The sequence below is a fragment of the Triturus cristatus genome, chromosome 4_2, assembly GCF_964204655.1.
Source record: "Triturus cristatus chromosome 4_2, aTriCri1.1, whole genome shotgun sequence".
In the NCBI taxonomy this organism is placed as follows: Eukaryota; Metazoa; Chordata; class Amphibia; order Caudata; family Salamandridae; genus Triturus; species Triturus cristatus.
The window spans coordinates 871,553,543-871,578,270 of record NC_140586.1 but is presented as its reverse complement, the minus strand read 5'-3'; the positions used below and the strand labels follow the sequence as shown (position 1 = coordinate 871,578,270).

The 24,728-nt window shown below is 51.5% G+C and overlaps 1 protein-coding gene across 3 annotated transcripts in view; it reads left to right on the top strand.

Annotated features, from left to right (window-relative positions):
* GPBP1L1 (GC-rich promoter binding protein 1 like 1) overlaps window positions 1-24,728 on the top strand; it is a 462,270-nt gene that overhangs the window by 273,099 nt on the left and 164,443 nt on the right. For all 3 annotated transcript variants that reach the window (XM_085602876.1, XM_085602874.1, XM_085602875.1), the window contains exon 7: window positions 23,415-23,608. In XM_085602876.1, coding sequence (XP_085459002.1) covers window positions 23,415-23,608 — 194 coding nt within the window. The remainder of the gene's footprint in view (window positions 1-23,414; window positions 23,609-24,728) is intronic.

Sequence of the window (24,728 nt, the reverse complement as noted above, 5' to 3'; positions counted from 1 at the left end):
CACCCACTTCTCTTTAAGGCACCTGAGTGGATCAGGAGGATTATTTATCAGTTTTTTATATGTGAGGGAGATGGCATGTTCTGGCATATGTCTGTCGAGCAACCTGTCCTCAAGTGGGCAGGCCTGTGGGGGCGTGGACCCGGTGGTATGGTTGATTGGAGGGAGTGTCTAATCTGCATATAGCTGAAATATTCAGTGTGTGCTAAGTCGTATGTGTCCTGTAAGTAAAGGATCTGACCCCCTTGGGGCCCCACAGGTCTTTGACCTGTGAGATACTAATAAGGTCCCAGCTATGGAACCCCTTAGTGTGACCCAAGTTGCCCAGCCTCTCCGACGCCCACAGTGGAGTGGCCATGGTCAGAGTATTGGACCAACCCAGCTTACGATGCGCCGCATGCCATATTTGTACAGAGTGTTTTGTCGGTCCTGTGAGCTGATGTTTACCAGGTTTAGAATAGAGCGCGGCTTCATAATTCCCACCTGGGAGTAACCATCTGTCCATCCCGTAACCTGGGTCGTTACCATCACTATACGTCCCTTGGTTGATCGCAGACAGGTGAGCGGCCCAGTAGTACTTGCGGATATCCGGGAGGGCTATCCCTCCATCGTACTATCCCAGTGTGAGTCTGTGCAGCGCTATTCTAGGTGTACCTGACCAGAGGAGGACCCGCTGCGCCGCTTCTATTGCCACAAAATAGGAATTCGGTACCGAGTCCGGATAGTTTTGGAGGGTGTAGAGGAACCTAGGAAGTGCCATCATTTTGAAGAGGGCCGCACGGCCCAGCAGGGATAGTGGAAGTCTCTGCCAAGTATTAGTCACGTTGAAGCCGTCGCAGGGGAGGTAGTAGATTCTTTTCGTACAGAATAGTCTTGTCTATGGAGACAAAAACTCCGAGGTATTTGAATCCGTCCTCCGCAACGGTGAGTGGGCAGTCGCTGGGAAGCCTGGGGGGGCTGCCATGGAGGACATAGAGGAGAGACTTGCTCCAATTGATGCGGAACCCCAAGTTCTTCCCGAAACTAGTGAATATATCCATTGCTGCCACAATAGACCTCCGTGGTTTGGATAAGTAAAGGAGGATATCATCAGCGTATAGGGAGATTTTGTCCTCCCATCCATCCGCCCATTGTATCCCTGTGAGGTAGACTTCTTGCCTGATCCACGCCGCAAGTGGCTCAAGGGAGAGCGCAAATAAGAGGGGTGAGAGCGGGCAGCCCTGTCTGGTTCCCCTCTCCAGGGCGAAAACCTCGGAGACCTTGTTGTTAACTACCACCTGGGCCAGGGGCTCCGAGTAGAGAAGACAAACCCATGCTGTAAAGTGTGGGCCGAAGCCCAGTTTACGGAGCACCGCTATCATGTAGGGCCATTCTAGGGTGTCAAATGCCATGGTGGCGTCAGCGAAACCACCACCGCATCTTCTTGCATTGTGTGGCACCTCCCCAGTACACCATTCAGGCGGTGAATGTTGAGCGAATGTTGAGCGAATGTTGAGCGCCGTGTTGCGATGGGGCATGAAGCCGGACTGGTCCGGGTGGACCAAAGTGGGTAGGACGGATTGAAGCCTATTGGCAAGAGTTTTCGCCAATGTTTTCGGTTCTGCATTAAGCAGGGAGATGGGTCTGTATGAGGAACATGACTCCCTCGGTTTCCCTTCTTTTGGTATAGCCACGATAGTGGCTAGGCGTTGATCTCGCGGCATTATTCCTGCCACTTTGCTCTCTTCAAACATTTGTTTAAGGTGTAAAATAAGGGCGTCCGGTTTTAGCTTGTAAAGCTCAATTGGGAGACCGTTCGGTCCAAGAGCTTTGCCCGGGCGAAGGTCTATTATCGCATGCTCCAGTTCGGCTGTGGCAAGTGGAGCCTCCAGGGCATCCCGGTCGACATCCGACAGGCATGGCATACGAATATCTGTCAGCAGGGCAACAGAGTCGTCCTCCTCCGGACGGTCCGACCCCCTACTATATACCTGCCGGAAGTGCCTTGCAAATTCCGCGGTGATCTCCCGGGGCTCCGTAACCACGGCCCCTGAAGCTGTTTGTATTTCTGGTACCACTTTATTGGTCCGCTGTTTTTTATCGAGCCAGGCTATAAGTTTGCCTGCTTTGTCGCCTTGATCGTAGATCCTGCCCGCCTTGTGTCGAGCCACCGTTTGGGCAGTCTGCGTAACCAGCTCCCTATACTCCGCAGTTTTTATTCGCAGCCGATGTTGCACCTCTGTCTCCCGATTAGCGCATGCAGCCTCCTCCAGCGCCCTTAGGTCCGATTCAACGGAGTTAATCTGTGCCTCCCTTTTCTTACGGCAGCCTGAAATGGCCGACAGGGCCTCTCCCCTGAGCACTGTTTTAAAAGCTTCCCACAGAGTCACAGAGGAGCTCACCGATCCGACATTTTGTTCGAAATATTGAATTATGGAGCGGGACCGCTTTTTCCTAAGAACCTCTTATTTTAGATACCAGGCGTTTATTGGCAGCACACAGCCCTCCCGGCTATTCCCCATCATGATGCGTGTCCAGACTGGTGAGTGGTCGGAGATACCACGTGCTAGGCCTCCCGTATGAGCATGTCCTACTGTAATGGAGTCAATATATAATCTAGGCGGGAGAATGAATGATGTGGGCCGGAGTAGAAGGTGAAGTGCCTATCCGTGGGGTGCATCAGTCGCCACACGTCTGTGAGCCTGAAGGCATCTAGGAAGTCAGCCAGCCATTTCTGCCCTTGGGGTGTGTCTCTGGGAGGATGTCTGTCCTGGGTTCCTGAGACCACGGCGTTGAAGTCTCCCCCGATGATCAGCTGACCGTCAGGGAGGGAGAGTAGGAGTTTGCCCAGGTCTGTATAGGATTGTGTTCGAAGGCCAGGGGGGATATAAGCGGAAAGGAGATTTAACCTGCGACCCTCCCACCTCCCCGACAGTGCTGAAAAGCTGCCCAGCGGGTCTGTTTTCGAGTGGTCAATGTGGAGGGGCAGGGAGCGGCGCAGCAGGATCCCCACTCCTCTGGAGCCAGAGGTGAAGCCGGAGTGAACCGCCAAAGTATATCCCCATCTGTTGAGGGCCTGGCATGTATTACCCATCCGGTGTGTTTCCTGCAGGAATACTACATCAGGGAGGTGTCGTTTAACAAATTGCAAGACAATGGTACGTTTGAGCCCATCACCCAGCCCGTTCACATTCCAGCTAAGAACCCCAAGACTCCTCTCCCATCTACTAGCCATATCCGTTACTGTATGAGATGGCCTGTCCCTGCGCACCGGTGTATTCTTTAACTCTGTTCATAGTAGCAATGTGTGACCATAAAAACCTTCCAACTCCCCCCCCCCCAACATTTCAAAACAATACATAAAATGATAAAATGTTTGGGACCCCATGCAGTGGACCCGTAACCTTCCGTCGTTCCATCCCTTTTGGAAGTGCTCTTCCGCCCCTTTTGAACAGAACCCCCCCCCCCACCCTGCTCCCTGCTCTGTAGGTTTCAAACTACCCACTATCCCAATTAACAGAGCGCCTGTCGCCCGACCCCACCCCGGAGAGAGTGAACAGCCCCCCCCCCCCCCCCCCCCCCCCCCTGAGGAAACTCTGTTAGGGAGAACGTGGGCCGGCCCCAACTCCAGCCGCATACCTGTGTTACCCCAGACTAGAAGTCCCTTAAGTCTATGGTGCACTCGAGGATCAGTCACGGAAGTAATTGGGCGGATGGGTCCGCTTCCCCACACCCGGGACACCACACATAACCCTGTGCAAGCATTATACATTACTGTTCGACGAGGCGTGGTTTCACAGTCTGAATCCTCATCGTGCCGCTGTGTCTTGGAGTGGGTCCCAGCGGGGACGGTTCGACCTGGAACGCCATGACCTTTGGCTCTGCTCGTCTACCGCTGGTCTCCCCACCGCAGATCCGAGGGAGGCGGCCCTGATCTCTCTCCAGTTGTCGCAGTCGTGCCCCACTTGTTCTTCCGGTGCCGCCGCGTCGAGCCACTCCTGGACCGCCGCCGGCGAGGTGAAGAAGTGGGTCTTGCCCCCCGCAACGATCTTCAGTTTCGCGGGGAAGATCATCATATATTTGATGCCCCGTTCTCGGAGTGCCACCTTTACTCCCATGAAAGAGCGTCGTTCTTGCTGGACTCGCAGCGTGAAATCAGGAAAGAATCGAATAGTGGCCCCTTCGTATTGCAAGTCTCCCTGTTGTCTGGCCACCTGGAGGATGGCGTCCCGATCCCGATAGTTCAATATTTTGGCAATTATTGTTCTTGGCGGAACCCCCGGCCTGGGTTTAGGGAGCGGGGCTCGGTGGGCACGCTCGATGGTAAAGATCTTGAGTCTCTTCGGCTTTAAGTGGCGGAGAATTAAGTCTTCCAGAAATAGCTCCACACTTTGCCCCTCCGTTCCTTCCGGCACACCAACTACGCGGATATTACTCTGTCTGGCCCTCCCTTTCTGGTCCTCAAGCCTAAGCGCCATTTGGCGGTGCTGGAGGACGAGCTCATTTACTCGCCCCTTGAGCCGTTTTTCAGAGGCCTGTAGTGCCTTGACGTCCGTCTCGTTAGTTCTCGCTCTCTCTCCGTGGTCTTGCCAAGGTCCGTGCGTAGCAGGTTAACCTCAATGGAGATCTTGTCCATTTTTGTCTCGATTAGTGCCTAGCGTATGTATCGCGGCCATTATGGACGTCAAGGAGGGCTCCGTTCGGTCTGTGGTGTTTCCCACTGTCGCTCCAGACTGCGTCGGACCAGTTGGCACCGCATATTTATCTAGTTTGGTAGTTTGTGGTGTTGTTCCCACCTTGGGCCGCATGTTTGATATCGGCTCCTTCACCACCAGGGTCTATGCCACCAGGCCGGGTGACGACAATCGCTATTCGTGCCCTGTTTCCACTCCTTCACTTGGGCAGTGTGGTAATTCTGCGCGGTAGGCCGGCTCTGTCACCGCGCGGGATTTCGCGGTGCACTACACTAGGCCCCAGCCAGCAGCCAAGGCTGCCCCCTTTTTGCAAAGATCAGTTCAGCCCGCCATTTATGGCCACAGGACCAGGGCTTCTCTCGTCGCGGACGGAAGGCTTCAAGCGTATCCGCGCACTCGCCCTGAGTGTAGGTCTTCCTGTCTTTTTTTGCGTCACCACCACCAGGCCTGAGGCTCAGCCGTCAGGCCCACTGCTCGGGTTCTCTGCTCAGCCAGTCTAAGGCGCCATGGGCCGCCGCTCACGCTGCCACGCCACCAACCTCGTGCGTGCCGCCACACACTGGTCCCCGGGACCCCTCCCCGTGTCTGGGGTGTCCGCGTGGCAAAGCGTTGCCGGTAGAGCCCGTCTGTCTGCAGGCCGGCCGCACCCACGGGCCGGCAGCGGTGTCAGCCGAGGCCCACGCGGCACCCCCACAGGCTCTTGTGCCCCTCCTCCAGTATGTCCGTCGGATCTTGCAAGGTCACAGGCAGCAACGCGGCTCGGCGCCTATGCGGGCCCAGCCGCCGGAGAGCGGGCCCCGCTCCGGCCCAGTGCAGGGTATAGGCCGCAAGCCGGGGCCTCTATTTGTGTCCCTCCCGGTCCTCAGGCTCCAAGCCGCAATCCCGGGCCAGCCGCTGCAGTCGATCGCGGCGATACGTCCCCGCTGGGTGCTCGGACTTCGCTCAAAGCGCGGATCAGTAGCGCTTTACATAAGGGAGTTGGCGCTGCGATAAGGGTGCGCTCCAACCAGGATTTGATGTCGGATTTCGTGGGGACAACAGCGGTCCCGGCGGAGCTCGGTTCCTAGGCGGCTATCTTCATCGGCGCCTGGCCACGCCCCCTTTTTCTTCTTTGTTAGGAGTAGTGATAGTTTGGAAGTCTGTAAAAGTGTTTCCTGTAGCCATGACCAATCTTTGTTTGCTTTCCCAGTATTTTCCATCCTCCATAATCTGTCACCACAATAGTTTACAATAATGAGAATTGTTTAGCAACACGGTCGTGAGGGGATTAGCCGCATGGTACTTCAGATACTTATTTTGTGGTCCTTCTTGATCCACAAGGCCAGTTATACTTGGGTTGATTGTAGCTGGCAGTGGAATGGAGCTGGTTCTTGATTGTGAGCTGTCTTTTGAGGAGTTTTATAAGAATGTTACAACCACTTTTCTTGAAATTAGTGGAGTATTCTTGTGTGGAAATTAAAATTCCCCTGTCAGAAAAAGTTTGCTTCTGCAACATGATGTATTTGAATTAAGACCTAAATCTTGGGTTCACTCTTGCAGTGTTTATTCACTGCTTACTCTCGAGTTAAAAATGCAATGATGAATTGATCCGGAAACAGTTGTTGATTGGAAAGTGATTTCCAATCAACAATTTAAGAAGTCCTGCGGGCCTTTGTTCTGAGTTAGATGCCATGATGTGTATTGGGGATTTCATGTCAATATATTGACGAAATGCTACATGGGTCTTTTGAGTTGTTAGTAATACTTCCATGGTAGCTTTTCAGTTGGGAACACATAATTTGGATCAGTTGTGGGTCATGAAATTGAGTCACTCGTTTGTTGCGCAGAAGCAGTTAGTCAGTAGTTGGCAAGCTAAACTTACCAGTTGAATAAACAGGAGATCCTGTAGAAGAATCTACGTGAAGTGATGGAGCTGGGCGACAAGAAAGAGACCTGTTAGGAGATGCTAGATCAAACTTTTGTAATGCTGTCATTCGATTTTTTTGTATTTTTTTTTGTGTGAATTGGAATCTCTAGTGTTAGTAGTTGTATCAGAGATTTGGCCAATGAACTCTTGAGAATGATTATTGGACGATGCCCTGTATGTGCAGTACATGAGAAGCTGGCTCTGTATATATTATGTCAAAGTGAGGTATAGTGTGCACAGAGTCCAGTGGAACCCTTAAGGTAGGCAGAGGTAAAAGTAGATAGCAACTTACTCTCGATTTGTGGTAGTGTGGGCGAGCAGTAAGACTTTATCAGTGGGTAGTGTTAAGCATATGTTGTTCACACTCAATCAGCAAATGATGTCCCACACTCAAAGACTGAATTCGGACCAATTTTGTTTGTATAAAAATATTGTTAAGATATTTTATTTCTAGAACCAAGCCAAGCCTGGTACAAGTAAGTAAAGTAAATGCTTTGCCAAATATTATGCAAGTTCATAAGTCAAGGTGTTGAAATTACGGTTGATTACTTTTTCGTTACTTTTAGATTCCTTTTTAAGTTACTTTTTCTACTCCGTGTGATATGCCTATCACAATGGGACATTTCCTAGAGAAAAGGTAAGTAAAATCAGTTTTGCACAATTGTAATTTTTCAAGTTTCCATACACATAAAGTCCACACTTGACTGAGAAAAACAATCAATAGGTTCCTATGGAGGGAAATGAAGTTAACAGTTACCAGGTAAGTACTTGGTCTTTGGGGTTGAGTTTCTGGGGTTAGAACAGGAGGATGGCCACTGACTTGGCCCCAGCTCTAACGGCCTGGCCCCAGCTCTAACGGCCTGGCCCCAGCTCTAACGGCCTGTCCCCACCTTGAACGGCCTGTCCCCACCTTGAACCTGCAGAAGCAAAACTCCGGTGTGTCCTGCAGCCAGCAACCTCAAGAACCATGAGAACCAAGAACCATGAGGACCTCCCCTGCCCTCCAACGAAAAGACTTTGTCTCCCGTGAACACTGGATTTGTTCACCCCCTGATTACAGCTCCGGCCAAATCTGAGAGTCTGCTCCACTATGAACTCGGGCGCCCACGGCCCGAGTGGCCCAACACTGAGGTCTCCCCGGCGATTCTTTATTAAATTTATTTTATTTGATTTTCTATAATGCAGTTAATAACTTAACTGAGTCATGCAGCACTACTAAGTTTGTTAACTAGCTGTTTTGCACAAAAATCTCACTAGGTCAATACACAGAGAGCCACAGTCATTACTTATACAGGGTTTACAGAGTATGGCGGGTGTCGGGGATAGAATGTCTCCGTGATCCAGCAGATACGTGGTAAGAGGTGCCCAGAAGTCTTTCGGGCGAGACCTGGCAGGTAATTCCTCCTCATAAGTCTTTAAGGTGTCTCTGCAGTACACCAAGTCCGATACCCATTTGTGGAACGTTGGGCAGAGTCTGCTGTCCCAGTGCATGGACACTCTACGTTTTGCCATTAACAATGCTATTGCCAGCAGTTTCTTCTTGGCCGGCCATGTCGTGTGGAGAAGGCCCTAGAGGCACACAGGAACTGAACACTTAAATGCACATTGCATTACCTCACATAGGAATGATACCACTTGTTCCCAGTAGTCTCGGACTTTCCCACAGCTCCACGCTAGATGTACAAAATCTGCATCCTGCGCCCCGCATCTGCGGCAAGCGGAGTCCGCTATTAGGCCCTGTTGACATAGCTTCATGGGCGTGTGGTAGGTTTGGTGAAGATATTTATAGTGGCTAATTTGCAAATTACCATTAGGAGTCAGCATTTCAGTAAGTTTACAACAAAACTTCCATTCATCCTGGGTTAGAAGCACGTCTAGCATCTGGTTCCACCTATCGAGTGCTCTGTGGGTGAGTTGTGCTACTTGTTTGCATTGCTTGGTATAGTTTGGCCACTAAATGTTTTTTGTTAGTCTACAATTATTTGTAGCGGGACTAGCGCAGGTGGCTCCACAGGAAAGCTGGGGTACAGGGCTTTGATGGCTGGCCACAATCAGTGGTAGGTGAACCTAAATAGCAGCGTTTGATTGCTAATGTAGTGTAGGGCGGATGCCTCCACAAACTGCCTCTCCTTATTTAGATCGCCCAGAGTGCTAATACCCACATCTCGTAGTATTACAATGCTGCCTGCATCCTGCGACAGACAGCGCAGGGTGGTTGGCGAGCGGCATGCTTGGTGCATATAGTGGCAGCTTACAGGCCATGCCATCCAACCGCCTCCACGCCTCTGCAGTGGCTTGTACTTGGTTGATTTCTGTGAGGGGTACGTCCTTGTGTTTGAGGTAGGATGTGGTGTAGTGGTATCGGACGAGCATGCCCGTCTTCTAAAGTCAGATGTGGCAGATAGCGCACCGGGTGATACCAATAGTGGGCTTGGGCACGGGCACATAAATAGTAGAGTTTGAAATCTGGGGTGGCAAATACTCCCAGCTCATAGGAGAGTGATAGTGTGTCCCATCCTATTCGCGCTTGCTTCCCAGCCCAGACCATTTTGAATATGTGCGTTTGTATTGTTTTAAAAAAATGATTAGGGAGGGTAATCGGGATGTTTTTGAATAGGTATAACAATTTGGGCAGTGTGACCATTTTTATAATAGCTATCCTGTCTGCTAGTGTTAAGGGTAGTTTAACCCTTTTGTCTACCTGTGCTTCAAGCTGGTCAATTGCCCAATCCTGATGACTTCCGCTGTGTCCCTGTGAATCCAGATCCCCAGGTATTTAACTGGGTCGGTTTGCCACTCCAAGGGGAAGTCTAGGGAGCATGGCTGGGTGCCCCTCTGTTAGAGGTACGACTGTGGATTTGCTCCAGTTGATTTGGAGTCCATAGAATCTACCAAAGCAGATGTTCTCTTTATCTCGACAGGTTGTTCTGCAGGTCTTTCACATAGAGCACCATGTCATCTGCATAGAAGGATATGCCTATTTGTCGTTGGTAGAGTCTAAGTGCTGTGTCTGCTTATTTCTGTCGTATTTTGCAGGCTAGGGGCTCTAACGCTATGGTGAAGAGTAGCAGGGAGAGCGGGAATCCCTGCCTCGTTCCACGCCGTATCCACACTGGCCCTGACACCCTCCAATTTACTTTGATCCGGGCCATTGGGTCCGTGTAGAGGAGCTTTATCCAGTTAAGCAACACACTGGGCATACTCATTCTTTGCATGATAGCGAAGAGATATCCCCACTCCATCGAGTCAAAGGCTGTGGCCGCATCCAATATGACGGCCGCCGCCTCTAACTCTGGGTTTAGGACATGTAGGAGTGCAAATATGGTGCGAATGTTATGGGAGGTTGATCTTTCAGGGATAAAACCCGATTGATCTGATAGCACAATGTTGGGCAATAATGGCGTCAGTCCTTTTGCTAGCACCTCAGCCAGTATTTTGTCATCGGTATTGATGAGGGACAGTTGGCGGTAAGGGTCCCATCTATCTTGCGCTTTGTCGGACTTGAGTAGCGTTATTATTAGCGCTTCTCTTAGAGTTGGGGGAAGAATTTGTTTCTCATAGGAGTCAGCCTACTTAGCCACAAGGTGTGGGTTGATCAGGTCGCTATAGGTTTTGTAGAACTCATTGGTGAGTCCATGTGGGCCTGGTGCTTTACCGTTAAGCAGCGATCTGATGGCCTCCTGAACCTCTGGAACCGTTATCAGCTGAGCCAGATATTCTAATTGGTCATTCGATAGCCACGCCAGGGCGATATCCTCCAAATACTCCGTGAGCTCAGCCCCATCTGTGTCCCCTGCCGATGTGTACAGATTACTGTATGCAGCCACGAATGTGGAGGTAATCCCCTCATTATCAAAGTGCGTCACTCATTTGTCGTCAGTAAGGTGCATTACTGTATGTTGCGTGCATCTAGTTTGAATTTTGAGGGCTGAGGTGTGCCCTGACCGATCACCCTCTCCATAAGCCCAGCAGTCTGCCTCTTCGCTAAGTATTTGAGTTCATCTCCTGCAAAGTAGTTCTAGAGTGTAAGTTGGTACTTAATTCTTCCTAGGAAGTCGGCATGGTGGGTGTGTTCATATTTTGCCTCCAGCAACCGACCCCACATTTATCTGAAAGTACTCCTCCACTGCTCTCCATATAGTGTCATTGTACACAGGGTCCAACAGAGACCTTGTGTTATAACGGTGGTGTGTAGGTGGGTATGTCTACCACTAAAAGCACTGGCTTGTGGTCGGAGTGTGTCCTAACGTCTGTCACCCAGTCATTGGCGCGTGTTGTGGCAAGCCAAAAGTCCAGCCTAGACCAACTGTCATGCACTGTTGACGTGAATGCGCCCTCCCTAGTGCCTGGGTGGCGGAGTCGCCACGTATCAACCAGGTCGAATTCGTCCATACATGCCAGCATTTCCTTAGTAGCCTGCTTGTGGTGGTCTATCGCATTCGCCAATCTGTCCTGCTCCATGTTGTGTAATGTTTGTCACCACCCCAGGTTAGATTTGTGTATGACAGTTCTCTTAGCTTGTTACGAATGGCGGTGTAAAACCCAGGGTCGTCTGTGTTTGGCCCATATGTGTTAATCAGCCCAATTCATGAGCCCCTTAGAACGCCCGTGAGGATTATATACCTACCCTGATCGTCCCTTAACACCCAGTCCAGTTGAAATTGTACTCCTTTCTTGATCATAATAATGATAGCCCGCGAATATGTGGAATATGAGGATGCTGCTGTCAGCTCCGCCCAGCCCGACCCATTGTCTTGTCAGTATGCGTGGTGAGGTGCGTCTCCTGGAGCATTGCTACCTCTGTGGTGTCTGTTAAGAAATTCCAATACATGACGGGCCTTTCTGGTATCGTTCAGCCCCCGTACATTCCATGTTAAGCATCTTAGTAGTCTACATTTCTTTGGCTTCAAAATACTACATTGAAAAAGGCATATTTGTACAACTGTAAAGTAAACACTCTTGCAATACCTATGCTGCATGAATAAAGGAAAAACTTTGGCATCAAATGCGAACAATACCCCCCATCCACATCCCAATTATGCTGGAGGACATCCCTTTTACTTGATAAACCGGAGATTTCCGAGCAACATCTAATACATTCTCGGTATTATTAGTAAACAAATGTACAACAGTTCGGCGCTTACCCATTTCGGGGTCACGCCAGCGACCCATCTTACACCCCGGTTGGCATGGGCCCTGAGCGCCGTGTTACCGTTACTACCAATAAGCTGTGCGAGCAGTCAGAATATGCCGAAGGTGAGTGGGCGTTGGTGCATCCTGTCCTGTGGTAAGCAACTCACCCGGTCAGCTGCAGTCCCATGCGCTGTTCTGTTAACAGTCTGGATCATTCTGCATCCCCGAGTTGTTGGACCTGCCTGTCGCCCTTCAGCAGTGAATCAGTGTAGGCCATAGCAGCCTTAGGTGTATTGAAAATCTTATCTGTGCCTTGGTGCATTATCTTGAGGCGAGCAGGGTAGAACATGGCATATTTGATTTCCGCCTACAGTAGACTATTTTTCACCTGCTGGTATTCACGTCGAGCTGACTGTACCGCCATGGTGAAGTTCGGAGAAAAAAAAGCAGCATGTTGCCTTGATGGGTGATGGCCCCTTTTTCCCCTCTCCAAGCGTAGTATTGTGTCGCGGTCCCTGTAATTTAACCGCCTAGCCACAATGAGGCGTGGTTGTGCCCCTGGCGGAGGGCGAGGGTGCGTTGAGCTTTCAAATTTCATCATGGGGGAGAGTTCTTCTGCACCAAAAAATGTCTTTCAACAAAGTCTCAGCATATTGTTCCATACGCCCCATGTTCGTTGACTCCGGCACCCCTGTGATGTGGACATTGTTGCACCAGGACCGCGCTTCTAGCTCTTCATTCTTGGCCTTTATTACGGCAAGCACCTTCTCCATATGGAGGCTTTTGTCCTGTAGTTCTTGTGTTACATCTTCCGCGGACGCAATACGTGTTTCCATTTCAATGATCCTGCTCGCTTGTTGATCTAGTTTGGCAGTCATGTTGTCCATGCAGAGGTTGAGGTGATCTATTTTACCATCTATGGTCAGCAAACTTTGTTGCACAACCGCCAGTGTGTCTGCAAGCGCATCTAGGCTTGTGCCCTGTTCCGCCATAGTTGGAGCAGTTTCACCAGTCGTGCAGGTGGTTTTCCTTGCCTCGAAAGTTAATTTAGTCTGGGCTTTGTCCTTCCTCCCCATTCGGCCAGGTCGCTATCCACCGCTGTGCTGCCGAACCCCCCCCCCCCCCCCCCCTACCCCCTGCCGGGTCTAGGGCTATACTGTGTGTTTGAGCCAAGTGGTGAGGTCGGGGCTCCTCGCTGAAATCTAGCCCAGTCCGTCCCTATCCCACGCCACCGCAGCCCAGGAATGTCTTGTCGCAGTGTAGGATAGGACTCCCGCAGATTAGCTGCGATGTAGTGCGCCGTGAGGGCGCTTACTGTGTAGCTGTGCCGTCCCGTTATCCCGCTTCCGCGATCCAGTGTGCGCCAGGTGATGCAGCCCAGGCGGAAGTGCAACCGTGCAAGCAGTAATGGTGTGGTATCACTGCCCACATAATGTTGTCAGTGGCTTGGGGTTACCAGGCAGAGGCCACCTGTAGAGCGTCCTCTGCGTTCTTCCAGTGCCACTCGGGCCATTCCTGGACCTCTTTGACAATGGCGCGCCTCGTAGACCAAGTCCCCCCCCCCCCCCCCCCCCCCCCCTTGCAGCCAACTTCAGGAAGGGGTAGAGCTCGTGTTTCAATTTGTGTCAGTCTGTCAGCTGGTGGGGGGGGGTCGTCCATGTTGCGTGTCTCCCAGAATGGACCTGGAAAAGGTGCCGGGCCAGTACCACGCGTGCCTGTGCGGTTGCGCTGAAGACTCCCTCTGCTTTCAGACCGCTGGACCCGGCGGCTGAATCTTGGCAATGGGGCCGAGAAGTATGCGTCTGGCTGGCCTCTGACTACCAGAGCACTACAGGAAGGGCTGATGCGGGTTTTCATTCGGGGCCCCAGGCCGCTGGTAAAATGGCGCTTCACAGTTGCTGACTCATGGTCCGTCTCGCAGCCTGGCCCTGTATCGACTTTGCTCCCAGCTCTCTCCCAGGTGCTCTGACGCGCTAGAAGGCAGCGGTCGAGCCACACTGCCCAGAGGGTAAAGGCAGAGTTATGACGCCCAGCCACGCAGGTCCAGCTTCGTCCACCGCAGTGTGGCAGGGAGAGGACCGAGTGCCGCCCACTAGGTCATTAGTCCCCGCAGGCCGCATCGTGGATCCAAGTCGCGTCAGGGCAGCACGGGTTAATGCATGTATGATTCAGCGACTATGGTGCAGATGGGCCGTCGCCGGTGTTCCCAGTGCTGCCCTGGTGAGTATGACACTCTGGCTGCCCGAGGGGCCCCCACTCGTAGCGGGGAATGCGGCGTTTGGCGCAGCTCCCAGTGTTGGAGCCTGGCAGCGCGCTGCTTGCCTGAGTCAGTGTGCCCCCACCCCAAACCCCCCCCCCCCAGCAGTGCCTCAGTTGCGGCTGCGTTGGTGCCTCATAGCCACAGGCCCCCACCGCACAGCGCAGTAAAGTGTTCCGCACCCAATCTGTGCCGTTATCTATACCGGGCTCGCCCGCAGGCAGTGAGGCTTCTGCTGGCCCCCGCTGTCTCAATCCTCTCACTCGCTGGTCTTACCGCAGGATGGCCGCCATTAGCCCGGTCTCCTTAACGAGAATGCAGTCAGCAGCGACTGTGTGGGCTCTCCGAAGGCACTTTCAGTCATCCTCTCGTGTCTGCCTCGTTTACGGAGGCATATCACTCAGTTTCACTGCGTTATGTTGGTAGTTGTGCAGGATGATGTTGGATAGTGTGCGCATTCCAGCTTACCTCCAACTTGTGGTCACCTCCAGAAGATGGTCGTCCCCGCCCCTGCACCAATGCAGGTGCACCTTTTTGAGCTCAACAGGATCCCCCTTTGCCCTGAGCCTAACACCAGGCGCCAGCAGTGTGATTGCAAACCGGAGAATACCCATTGAAAGTAACAGGGCACCCGGCGATAAACCAGCATCCTGCACCCGACCGCCCTAGTGGCGCTTAGGGTGCACTTTTGCTGCTAACTTGAATCCCCATTTGCCCTGAGCTTAAGTCCAGGAGCTTTGATCCCACAACCCAGTGGCCTGCTCGTAAGCAGCAACCAACCGGAGGCTCCCTAACCCCCATTAGATAACATTGGGCCTCAGCACTCTGCACCCAACCGCCCTAGTGCTGCTGAGGGTGTAACAAGAGTGTATCCTTCACCCTGGGGGACCGCTGAGCTCCCACAACAAAGTACATACCTGTTAACCGATAACACGATTTCCTCCCATAGGATATCATTGAAAAAGTTTCTAAGTGTTGAATTGGAATATCTATAAGTCTCTCTAAAACTGTAACCAAATAACCAAAATGCTTTTACTTGCCTGTTTACAGGAAATGTCCCAGTGCAGTATCCAGGTATACTACACTGTAAGAAAAGTAATCTGTGAAGTAATCTACTTGACATCCTATGAAAAGTCAATAAAAAGAATATGTACAGTATTTCAAAGCATTGCATTACCTGTGATTCTACTGTAATCAAACCAAAGTATATATACAAGTGCAATTCAAACTGTATCCTTACTGCAAAGTATAAATCACTTACATGTGCCAGGCTTGCTTGGTTGTAGAAAAATAAAATAACTAAAAGAATATTTTTATACAAACATTTTTTTTTTTTTTGTTTTTTTAATTGTAAGAATTTTATTGCACTTTGTTAACACACATCCGACATGTCGCGAATCATTTATACTGCACTCGCCTACATCCGCCTCGGGCCGGCTACATGCAAGTACAGTTTTTTTTTGCGCTGCAATGCGAGTTGTACACAGCCCATCAGCCGACATCCAGCGGACCGGCGGCGTGTTATCCGACAACAGGCAGGTGTGTGTCAGTGCTCTGCTCGCTGTCTGGTACATCTGTAATCTTACATTTGAACAGTTTTTGATGTATTGTATGCACATTTCGTTTTGTAACTGAAACTTATCTTAACATTACATTCCCCAACTTATAGGTCTCCCCCTGCAACCTCCCCTCTGCATCACGGCATCCTCCCTCCCAAGCGTCGGTACTGCATAACTGATCACCCTGTGTTGTCATTTGCAGGTTTTCCAGCTTACGCAATTTCCGTGTCTGTGTCTGACTTGTCATGTTCAAGCAGATAGGCTCGTAAGTACCCCCAATAGTCTTTGGGTTTAGAGCCGCCCGGCAACTCCTCTTCGTATGTGACGAGCGTATCACGGCAGTACACCATATCTTCAATCCATCGTTTTACTTCTGGTGCTCTTTTACTATGCCAGTGAAGTGACACCCTTCTTTTAGCCAGAAGTAGCGCCACAGCACAGAATCTACGCCTCATAGCTTTCAGCTGTGGAGTAATACCCAGTAGACAGATCTTCGCCTCGCACTTCACGCCAACCCCCAGCATCTCACTCAAAACTTCCACAACCCGTTCCCAATATCCCGCCACTCTACGACAGTGCCATGCTAGATGCATGAAATCCGCATCCTCCTGACCGCATCTACAACATTTTGAATCTTCTCGTAAGCCATGCTTGTAAAGCTTCTGAGGCGTGTGGTACACTTGATGCAAATACTTGTAATGTATAATTTTCAAGTTCCCGTTGGGAGTTAGCATTCCCGTGAGCATGCAAGCAGAATCCCACTCTACATCCGTCAGGGGTTCTGTTAGTCCCGCGCTCCATCTGTCCCTGGCCTTGTGTGTGTTGGACCCTACCGCCCCTTGTATGCTCGCATATAATTTGGAGACCAGGTGAGATGCCTTGGGTGTAGTCAGGAGTAGTTGTAGAGGTTCCAGGATAGGTGGTTCCTCCGGATGTGTCGGATAGTGTTCCCGTAGTGCTCTCTGCAGTCTATAGAAGTTAAAACTGAACAGCGGAGTTGGATTGCTGATGTATTGCAATTTATCAAGTGTCTGGAATTCGCCATTTGTGTACAGGTCCCCCAACGTGTCTATTCCAGCCCGCCGGAACAGATCCATGCCGACCCTTTCTTGTGTTACCGAGAGGGCTGGGTGATGTGCTAGCGGGAGCGTGGGTGCATATAGCGGTAAGCAGCCTGCTTCCCTACCCAGGAGTCTCCATGCTTCTGTGGTCGTGTTAACTGGGTTAATATCCCGATCGTGTAGCCTGGTGCGCTTATGCGTGAGCATACTGGGCAAGGGGACCGGGTCGGCGTCCCCTGCCTCCACCGCCACATGTGTCAGGAAGGGCACTTCGTGGTACCAGAAGTGTGCGTATTGCGCCTGAGCGCATAGGTAATACAGGTAGAAGTCCGGAACCTTGAACCCCCCCCTCGCGTATGGCAGTGTCATGGTGCGTAATTCCATCCTCGCCTGTTTACCTGCCCATAACAAACTAAGGACTAGCGCCCTGATGTTGCGGAAGACAGCAGCGGGAGGTTTTATAGGGATATTGTTAAACAAATACAGGAATTTCGGCAGCAGTACCATTTTCACAATCGCTGCCCTGTCCGCCAAGGACAGCGGAAGCCTGTTCCATTTTTTAATTTTGTCTTCCAGGGCCGCAATCGCCCGCCCGTAGTTCGTCCTGATTACCAATTCGGGGTCTCTATGGAACCATATGCCCAGATATTTGGTGGGGTCCTCATGCCACTCTAAAGGATAATCTAATGCGGTCGGTTGTGTGCTGTCGGTTAGCGCCAATACAAGGGACTTAGTCCAGTTTATCTGCAAACCTGCCTGGTGACCAAACTTTATATACTCTCTCAGAAGCGGATTCAGGTGCTGGTCAGGGTGCTTGACATATAACACCATGTCATCCGCGTAAAGTGAAATGTGGATGGGTCGAGAGGGCATTTGAATCGCCGAGTGGTGGTGGTGTTGCCGGATTTTGCAGGCTAGGGGCTCCAACACTAAAGCGAAAAGCATCGGCGAGAGCGGACACCCTTGCCGAGTACCTCTGCAGATTTGTATGGGGTCTGAGACGTATCGGTTTACTCTGATGCGTGCTGTCAAGTTTGTGTACAGCATAGCTATCCATCTCTGAAAGATCCACGGGAAGCCCATGCGGACCAGCACTGCGTGGATAAAGGGCCAACCAATAGTGTCGAACGCTTTAGCAGCGTCTAGGAGCACTGCCACAGCTTTTGTTTCCGGATCCAAATAGTGTGCTAAAGCGAACAGTGTGCGTGTGTTGTGTGTGGTGGCCCTATCCGGAATAAAACCCGACTGGTCAGGTCTGATCAATAGCGGCATAAGCGGTTTAAGTCTGTCTGCCAGCAGACTAGCTATGATTTTTGTATCTACATTTAACAGTGATAGAGGACGGTATGAGTCACATTTATCTATTTCTTTGCCCGGTTTCAGCAATGCAATGAGTAAGGCTTCCCTCATTGATGCTGGCAGTGTTTGGGCTTCATGTGCCGCCCCGTACAGGTTCACTAAATGTGGGGCGAGTAGGTCAGCGTATGCCTTATAGAATTCTGCTACAAAGCCATCTGGTCCTGGTGCTTTATTATTAGGTAAGCGTCTAATGGTGTCTGTGACTTCTTCTTCTACAGTTACAGGGCGTTCCAAGTACTTCCTATGTCCATCAGCCAGCCATGCCATTTCTATGTCCTCCATGTATTTCAACAATTCAGCTTGTGACGGTGAGGGGTGCGCCTTGTATAGTGTGCCATATGTGTTCATAAATTCCTGCATAATACCCTTGGTGTCAGAAATCACCTCCCCGGCGTCAGTAGTTATGGACGTGATATTTTGTGGTGTTTTGCCTGCGCATATCTTTGAGGCCAGTTCCCTGCCAGGCCTACCTCCTTCCCCATATCTTCTCGCTGTAGCTCGTTTAGACACATAATGCAGCTCTTCAGTAGCAAGTTTAGCATGTTCTGTCAGTAGTACCTGGATTTCCCCCAAGATTTTGGTGTCTCCCGTCTGGGTGTATGATTGTTCCAGTGTGCGAATGGCTTGTTCGCGTGTCTGCAGTTGCCGTCGTAAGACTTTGAGGATGCCTGAGGCTGTACTGAGGCAGACTCCCCTGATTGTAGCCTTAAAGGCCTCCCATAACAAACCCGGGTCTTCCGTTGTTGGGCCGTTAAGGTCAAAATAGTCACCTATTGCCTCCTGTATTGTATGAACGTAGACAGGGTCTCTTAGCGCTGCTGCGTTAAAACGCCAAGTGAAAGGCGGTGGGTCATAGTGTGGGACCTCCACCTCCAACAGCACCGGGTTGTGGTCCGATAATGTGCGGGGCAAGTGAACAACATCAAGCACCCATGTGAGTATGTCTTGCGTGCCCAGCCAATAATCTATCCTGGACCAACTGTCATTTGCCGCGTTTATGTGTGTTGCTGTCGTTACTCCCGCGTTACGCGCCCTCCACAGATCTACCATATGTAGGTCTTCCATTGCATCCCGTAACATTATTCTGGCGTTCCCATGCTGTTCCGCAGTGTGTGCCGCTCTATCTAGCGCATCCTGCAACGTGACATTGAAATCCCCCCCCCCAAATGACTTTAGGCGCCTGCATGCTCGTGATGGTTTCCCACACTTGTCTAAAAAACCCTGGATCATCAATATTGGGGCCATAAGTGTTAACGAGTAAGATCTGTTGCCTTCGAATCTTACCAGCTATCGCCACGCACCGCCCTGCCGCGTCCCTATGAACATCAGTAATGTCAAAGCCCGTACCCTTTCTGATCAGTATGCTCACACCTCTGGAGTAAGAGGAGTAGTTAGAGTGAGTGACTGATTCAGCCCATTTTACCCCCAGTGTGGAAGTGCCGTTTCGATCCAAATGTGTTTCCTGCAAGAAAACAATGTTAATTCGCAACCTATCAAAGTAAGCAAACAGTTGTCTAATTTTCCTGGGGTTGCCCAGCCCTCTCACGTTCCAAGTGAGTAATTTTAGCGAGTCTCTACGTGACATGTGTTAGTAGAGGGTGATGGATGATCCACGCTAGATGTTCAGTCTGGGTTCCATATCGTGAGTGCACTAGTGTATACCCCATGATAGGTGAATGTGACAGCGGCATATTCTGAGTGCAATCATTATACATGTGAGAGTACCTTGCCAAGGAGTTCGCCATGCCTCTCAGACACAGAGGTTGTAGTTGGTTAGAGTCCAGTTTCCCCACCCTCCCCCCACCCACTTTAGCCCCCGAACTTTGCCAAAGCCATCCCAAGAGTAACTGTAACTGTAACTGTAGTGTAATTAACTTGGAAGTGGGGCGCACCCTCCGGGGGATGTCGCCAGGTTCACACATCGCCATCCACATAGTGGATGTGGGCAGAAGTTGGAAGTATGAATAGCAATTAATCTGCATGTTGCCTTTCGTCCCCTTCCCCACCCCGTAGACTGTCGCAAGCATGACCTCCGGCCCGGCCGTCTATGCAGAAGTGCGCTATGTCCCAATTGTCTATCCTCCCGGTGCACACCTGTGAATTCGCTTTACCGCCGACTCTCCCCGCCAGTTTGTATCACCCTGTTAGCGGTGGGTCGTCACGTCCCAAGAGACTAGCGCCACCCAGTGGCTAGCACCGTTGCGCCAGCACACCACTTGTGCCTGTGCATCTTGTGCCCCATCATAACCGTAAGTCTATGTCCGCCAATCTCCTCATTCCCAATGCTCTTACTGTACTCACTGCGATAGGGGACATCTCCAGTGCTACCGACCAACTGATCCAGGCTGGGAGTGCGCCGTCAGTCCGTACTCCCACACTCTGTGGGTGAGCCGGGCCGCCCGACCTCACACTGGGCGCCCAGCACCACATCAATCGCAGTTTGCCCCGTGGCGCTCAACAGTCAGCATAGTCCCACAACCGAGTGTAGTGTAGATCTTTCATTCGTCATTGCACGTGGTCCAGTGTGTCCAGTGTTCATTCAACGTCGCTGGTGCGATCGGTCCCCCCCCCCGCGATTCCATCCTCTTTCCCAGCTTCTTGATATATTCTTGCGCCGCCTGCACTGTTGGAAGTATTATCGGCTTACCCGCTGACATGATCTTCAGTTTTGCTGGGTATAGCATCGCATACTCTAGTCCCAGGTCTCGCAATTTTTTCTTTACGGGGGTAAATTCCTTGCGGGCCATCTGTACCGCCACAGTGTGGTCTGGGTAAAATTCCAGGGTATTACCTTGATGCGTGATTTTGCCCATTTCCCTGGCCATCCTGAGTGCTGTGTCCCTGTCTCTGTAATTCAACATCCTCGCTATTATCATGCGCGGGGCAGCTCCCGGTTTAGGTATCGGTGCCAGCGACCGATGGGCCCGCTCAACAAGGAAGACAGGTGAGAATTTATCGGCCCCAAAGAGTTCTTTTAGTAGTGTCTCCACATAGGTCTCCATCTTCCCAGTGTTTGTGGACTCCGGGAGGCCGGAAATGCGTATGTTGTTCCTCCTGGATCTAGCTTCCTGATCCTCCACCTTCGCTCGCAGGGTCTCAAGCGCTTTGTAGTGACCACTACACATTTTCAACATAGCCATGGAGTCGTCCTCCACCTTTGAGATCCTGTGCTCCGCTTCCGTCAGCCGTCCATCGTGCTTCTCAAGCTTCGTCGCCATGGTGTCTACCCTCAGCATCACGGTGTCCAGCTTGTTGTTCATTTCTTGCAGGCTCTGCTGGATCGCCTTCAGGACGGCCTCCATTTCCGAGCCTTCAGACGCGTCACGATCTCCCTCAGCTTCTGGGGCAGTAGCGTTATTTTTGCCTTGTTTGCGAGTCTCGAATTGCAGCTTGGATTGGTGCCTGTCCGGTTTACCCATGGCAGTCGCCAGTGTACTGGTGGTGCGGGTCTATGGATCAGCGTGGTACGTGGCTGTTTTTACGATTGTGGCACGGCAGGCGGGCGGACGGGGCAGCCAGTTTATGTAACAGCCCGCCGGCGGTTATCGATAGGTGCGACACCTCCTCCAGCCGCGTTAACTTCGGCCACCGCTACCAATTTGTCCCGACTTCTCTGACACACGGGGGTGTGTAGGCCAGTGGTGGAACACTCCAGATAGAGGTCAGCGCGGCAATAACCAGCTATGTGGCGCCATGAGATGCCGCTCCAGGAGGGACAGGTCGCACACTCCTCTCCAGCCAGCTTCTGCTTTCCTGCCACGTCGTTATCACTCCTGTCCCCCCCTCACTGCTGAAACCGCTGTATCACCGTGTTGGTGTGCGTGCCTCCGGGTACTGCCTATATCTTATCCCGCCATTGGTCATCCGTCGTGCAGCTGTTAAGCCCGATAGATCGAAGACCATCCGGCTCCCGTACTCACTGTGTCACGGGCATGTAAGTAAACCTCTCCGCCATTTTGTGGCCGCCAGCAAATACGCTGTGTGTCCGTACCGTTTCTGCTCCCTAGGGCTCACCTATCATGGGCACCAGCGCTTCGATGTCGGCATTTCGCTGTGCATACCTCGTCAGATCCTTGTAGCTGAGGGCCATTTGTCGGTCGTTCAGAGGTGGCGGCAGTCTCCGGCAGCGGGCGCGGCCATCTTGAATCGGCTCTCTGGTCCTGTGTGTTCGCGCCGTTTCTGCTTCCTAGGGCTCACCTACTATTTTCACCAGCGCTGCTGTGTCGGCATTTCGCTTTGTATACCTCGGCAGACCCTGGTAGCTGCGGGCCGGTTGTCGGTCGTTCCGAGGCGGCGGCAGTCCCCGGGAGCAGGCGCGGCCCTCCTGGATCGGCTCTCTGGTCCTGTGTGACCGCGCCGTTTCTGCTTCTTAGGGCTCAACCACAAATGTCATCAGCGCTTCGATGTCGGCATTTCGCTTTGTATACCTCAGCAGATCCTGGTAGCTGCGAGCCGGTGGTCGGTCGCTCAGAGGCGGCGGCAGTCCCCGGCAGCGGGCGCGGCCATCTTGGATCGGCTCTCCGGTCCCCGTCCGTTTTTTCGTTGAAAAAGCCCTGCCGCGCCGCCGAGGCAGTCCCGCAACTTCATTGCCTTATGCCCCAAGGCGTCCCACAGCCATACTCGCCGTTTTCGTTGTCGTTTGGGTGGTTTATGAGGCCGATAGTCCGCGAATTGTCTTCCGCCCGGCGGAGCTGCCTTTTCAGCCAGCCATTCCGCAGTGCGCCCTCTAGCGCCCCCCCATTTTTATACAAACATTGGTCTGAAGTTCAGTCTTTGGGTGTGTGAATTCATTTGCTGACTGTGTGCACAACAAATGCTTAACACTGTCCTCTGATACAGCCTTACTGGTAGACCACACTACCGCAAATAGAGAGTGAGGTGCGATCTACTTTACCTCTGCATACCTTTTGGGTTCCACTGGACTCTGCGCACACTATACCTCACTTTGGTATAGTATATACAGAGCCAACTTCCTACACAAGCCCAATGCTAGATCGCAGGAGTATGCAGAGCATGTGAATCTAAAGCACTACGAACAGATGCTTACAGAGCAACGTTGTCTTTTTCCCTCCTCCGGTCTGCCCTACACATTAGGATGGTTTATTTGAAGTAGAAGTAAATGGAAATCTGCAATTGCCAGGATGTTCTGAGAAGATGTCTTCTGACATGGAAACATAGCGAAATGGGGAACCATACTCATAAGACACAGAAGTGTGTTCATGCACGTTAGCGCTGCCTAAAAGACTTTTGGGTGTCACAAATATTTTTGTGGAAGATGCTATGTTTACAAGAAGTGGTTCTTGTTGATTACCAGGTATCCGCTATCATTTCTGTTTAAGAATGGATTGGCTTAAAGTCCAGTGCTACTTAACTTTATATTCAACTGCAGTGAAATATGTACTCAATCCAGAAGCTTAATTTCTACATTTTCCATCTTGATTTATAAACCTAGAGCACATTTTATTTCAGAAAACCCTCCGAGTGCCAAGCAACCCACTAAGATGCTGGTCATCAAAAAGATCTCGAAAGACGATCCAGTGGCCTTCTCAGCTGCATTTGCATCACCCATACCTCACCTTTCGAACGGTGGCAGCAAGTGTTCCACAGCTGTGCCGATAGTGTATAAGAACCTTGTTCCTAAGCCAGCTGCACCTCCTTCCAAGGTAAGCCTTCTGCATAGTCATGATCAGAGTATTGGAATGAGCTGTTTGTCAGGATGTCCTCACTGTGCGACTTATGATGATGTGGGTTAAAGATGCCCTATGTACAGGGGTGGGGGAATCCTATCGCCCGGCGCCCGAACCATGTTGATTTTTATGACGGACAAGAAGATTTACTGTCTATTTTGTCCGACGGACAAGTAGAGATTAACTCACATCAATAATAAACGAGCTGTTAGTGTTAAATGCTTAAATTGGTGGCTTCGGAGAGGAGACGCCAGTGGTAGCGAAACCGCGCGAGGCTCCGGGCGGACCGGACAGTCAACTAACACGGGCAGAGAACACTGCGCTGGGAGCCGCGCGCCTGGGAAGGGAGAGGAGGTAGGAGTAAGTGTGTGTGTGTGAGGGGGGGCGGAAACTACGAATTAGAATTAGTTCTGGAAGAAAGTGCGAGGATAAGAGGAGAGAGGAGTAGCCCAAAAAGGGACTAAACGATGGACAGAGCACAAGATGCGAAAACAAAAGACGGGAGGCCGGTAAGAGAGGAAAAGGGTAAAACGGGTGGTGGGGACAAAAAGGTGATGCAGAGCAGAAGAGGGGCGAGGAAAAATCGCAAAGGAGGGAACACAGGATAAAACGATAAGTGGAGTGAAAACGTAACGGGGGATGAGGGAGAGAGAGAGTGAGGGGGAGAGAGTGAGAGGGGGGGAGAGAGTGAGAGGGGGGGAGAGAGTGAGGGAGAGAGAGAGGGAGGGAGAGCGTGCTTTGAAGCCTTCGGAACGAAAGCACTCCTACAGTTTAGCAAAAAGTTCCTTTTGGAAAGAGTGTTTGCCTCCGAAGCAGGGGTGTTCTTTCACCGTGGGGGAGGAGTATCACACGGGTGTGTTCCTGCAAAGGTACATACACCACAGGGAGTATTCTTGCACAGGGAGTATCTCGTTTACAGCAAGGCTGGAAGTGGGGCGCACAATATTCACCCCTGTGCGACTAAGAAAGGCGCTCGCTCGCTGCAGAGTATCCCTTCACCCGGGGGCACACAGGGGTATTCCAGCGCAGTAAGAGGCTGGGGGCGGGGTTGCTGGAGCATCATCCTTTCATAGTAAGGGGTGGAGGAGTAACTAGA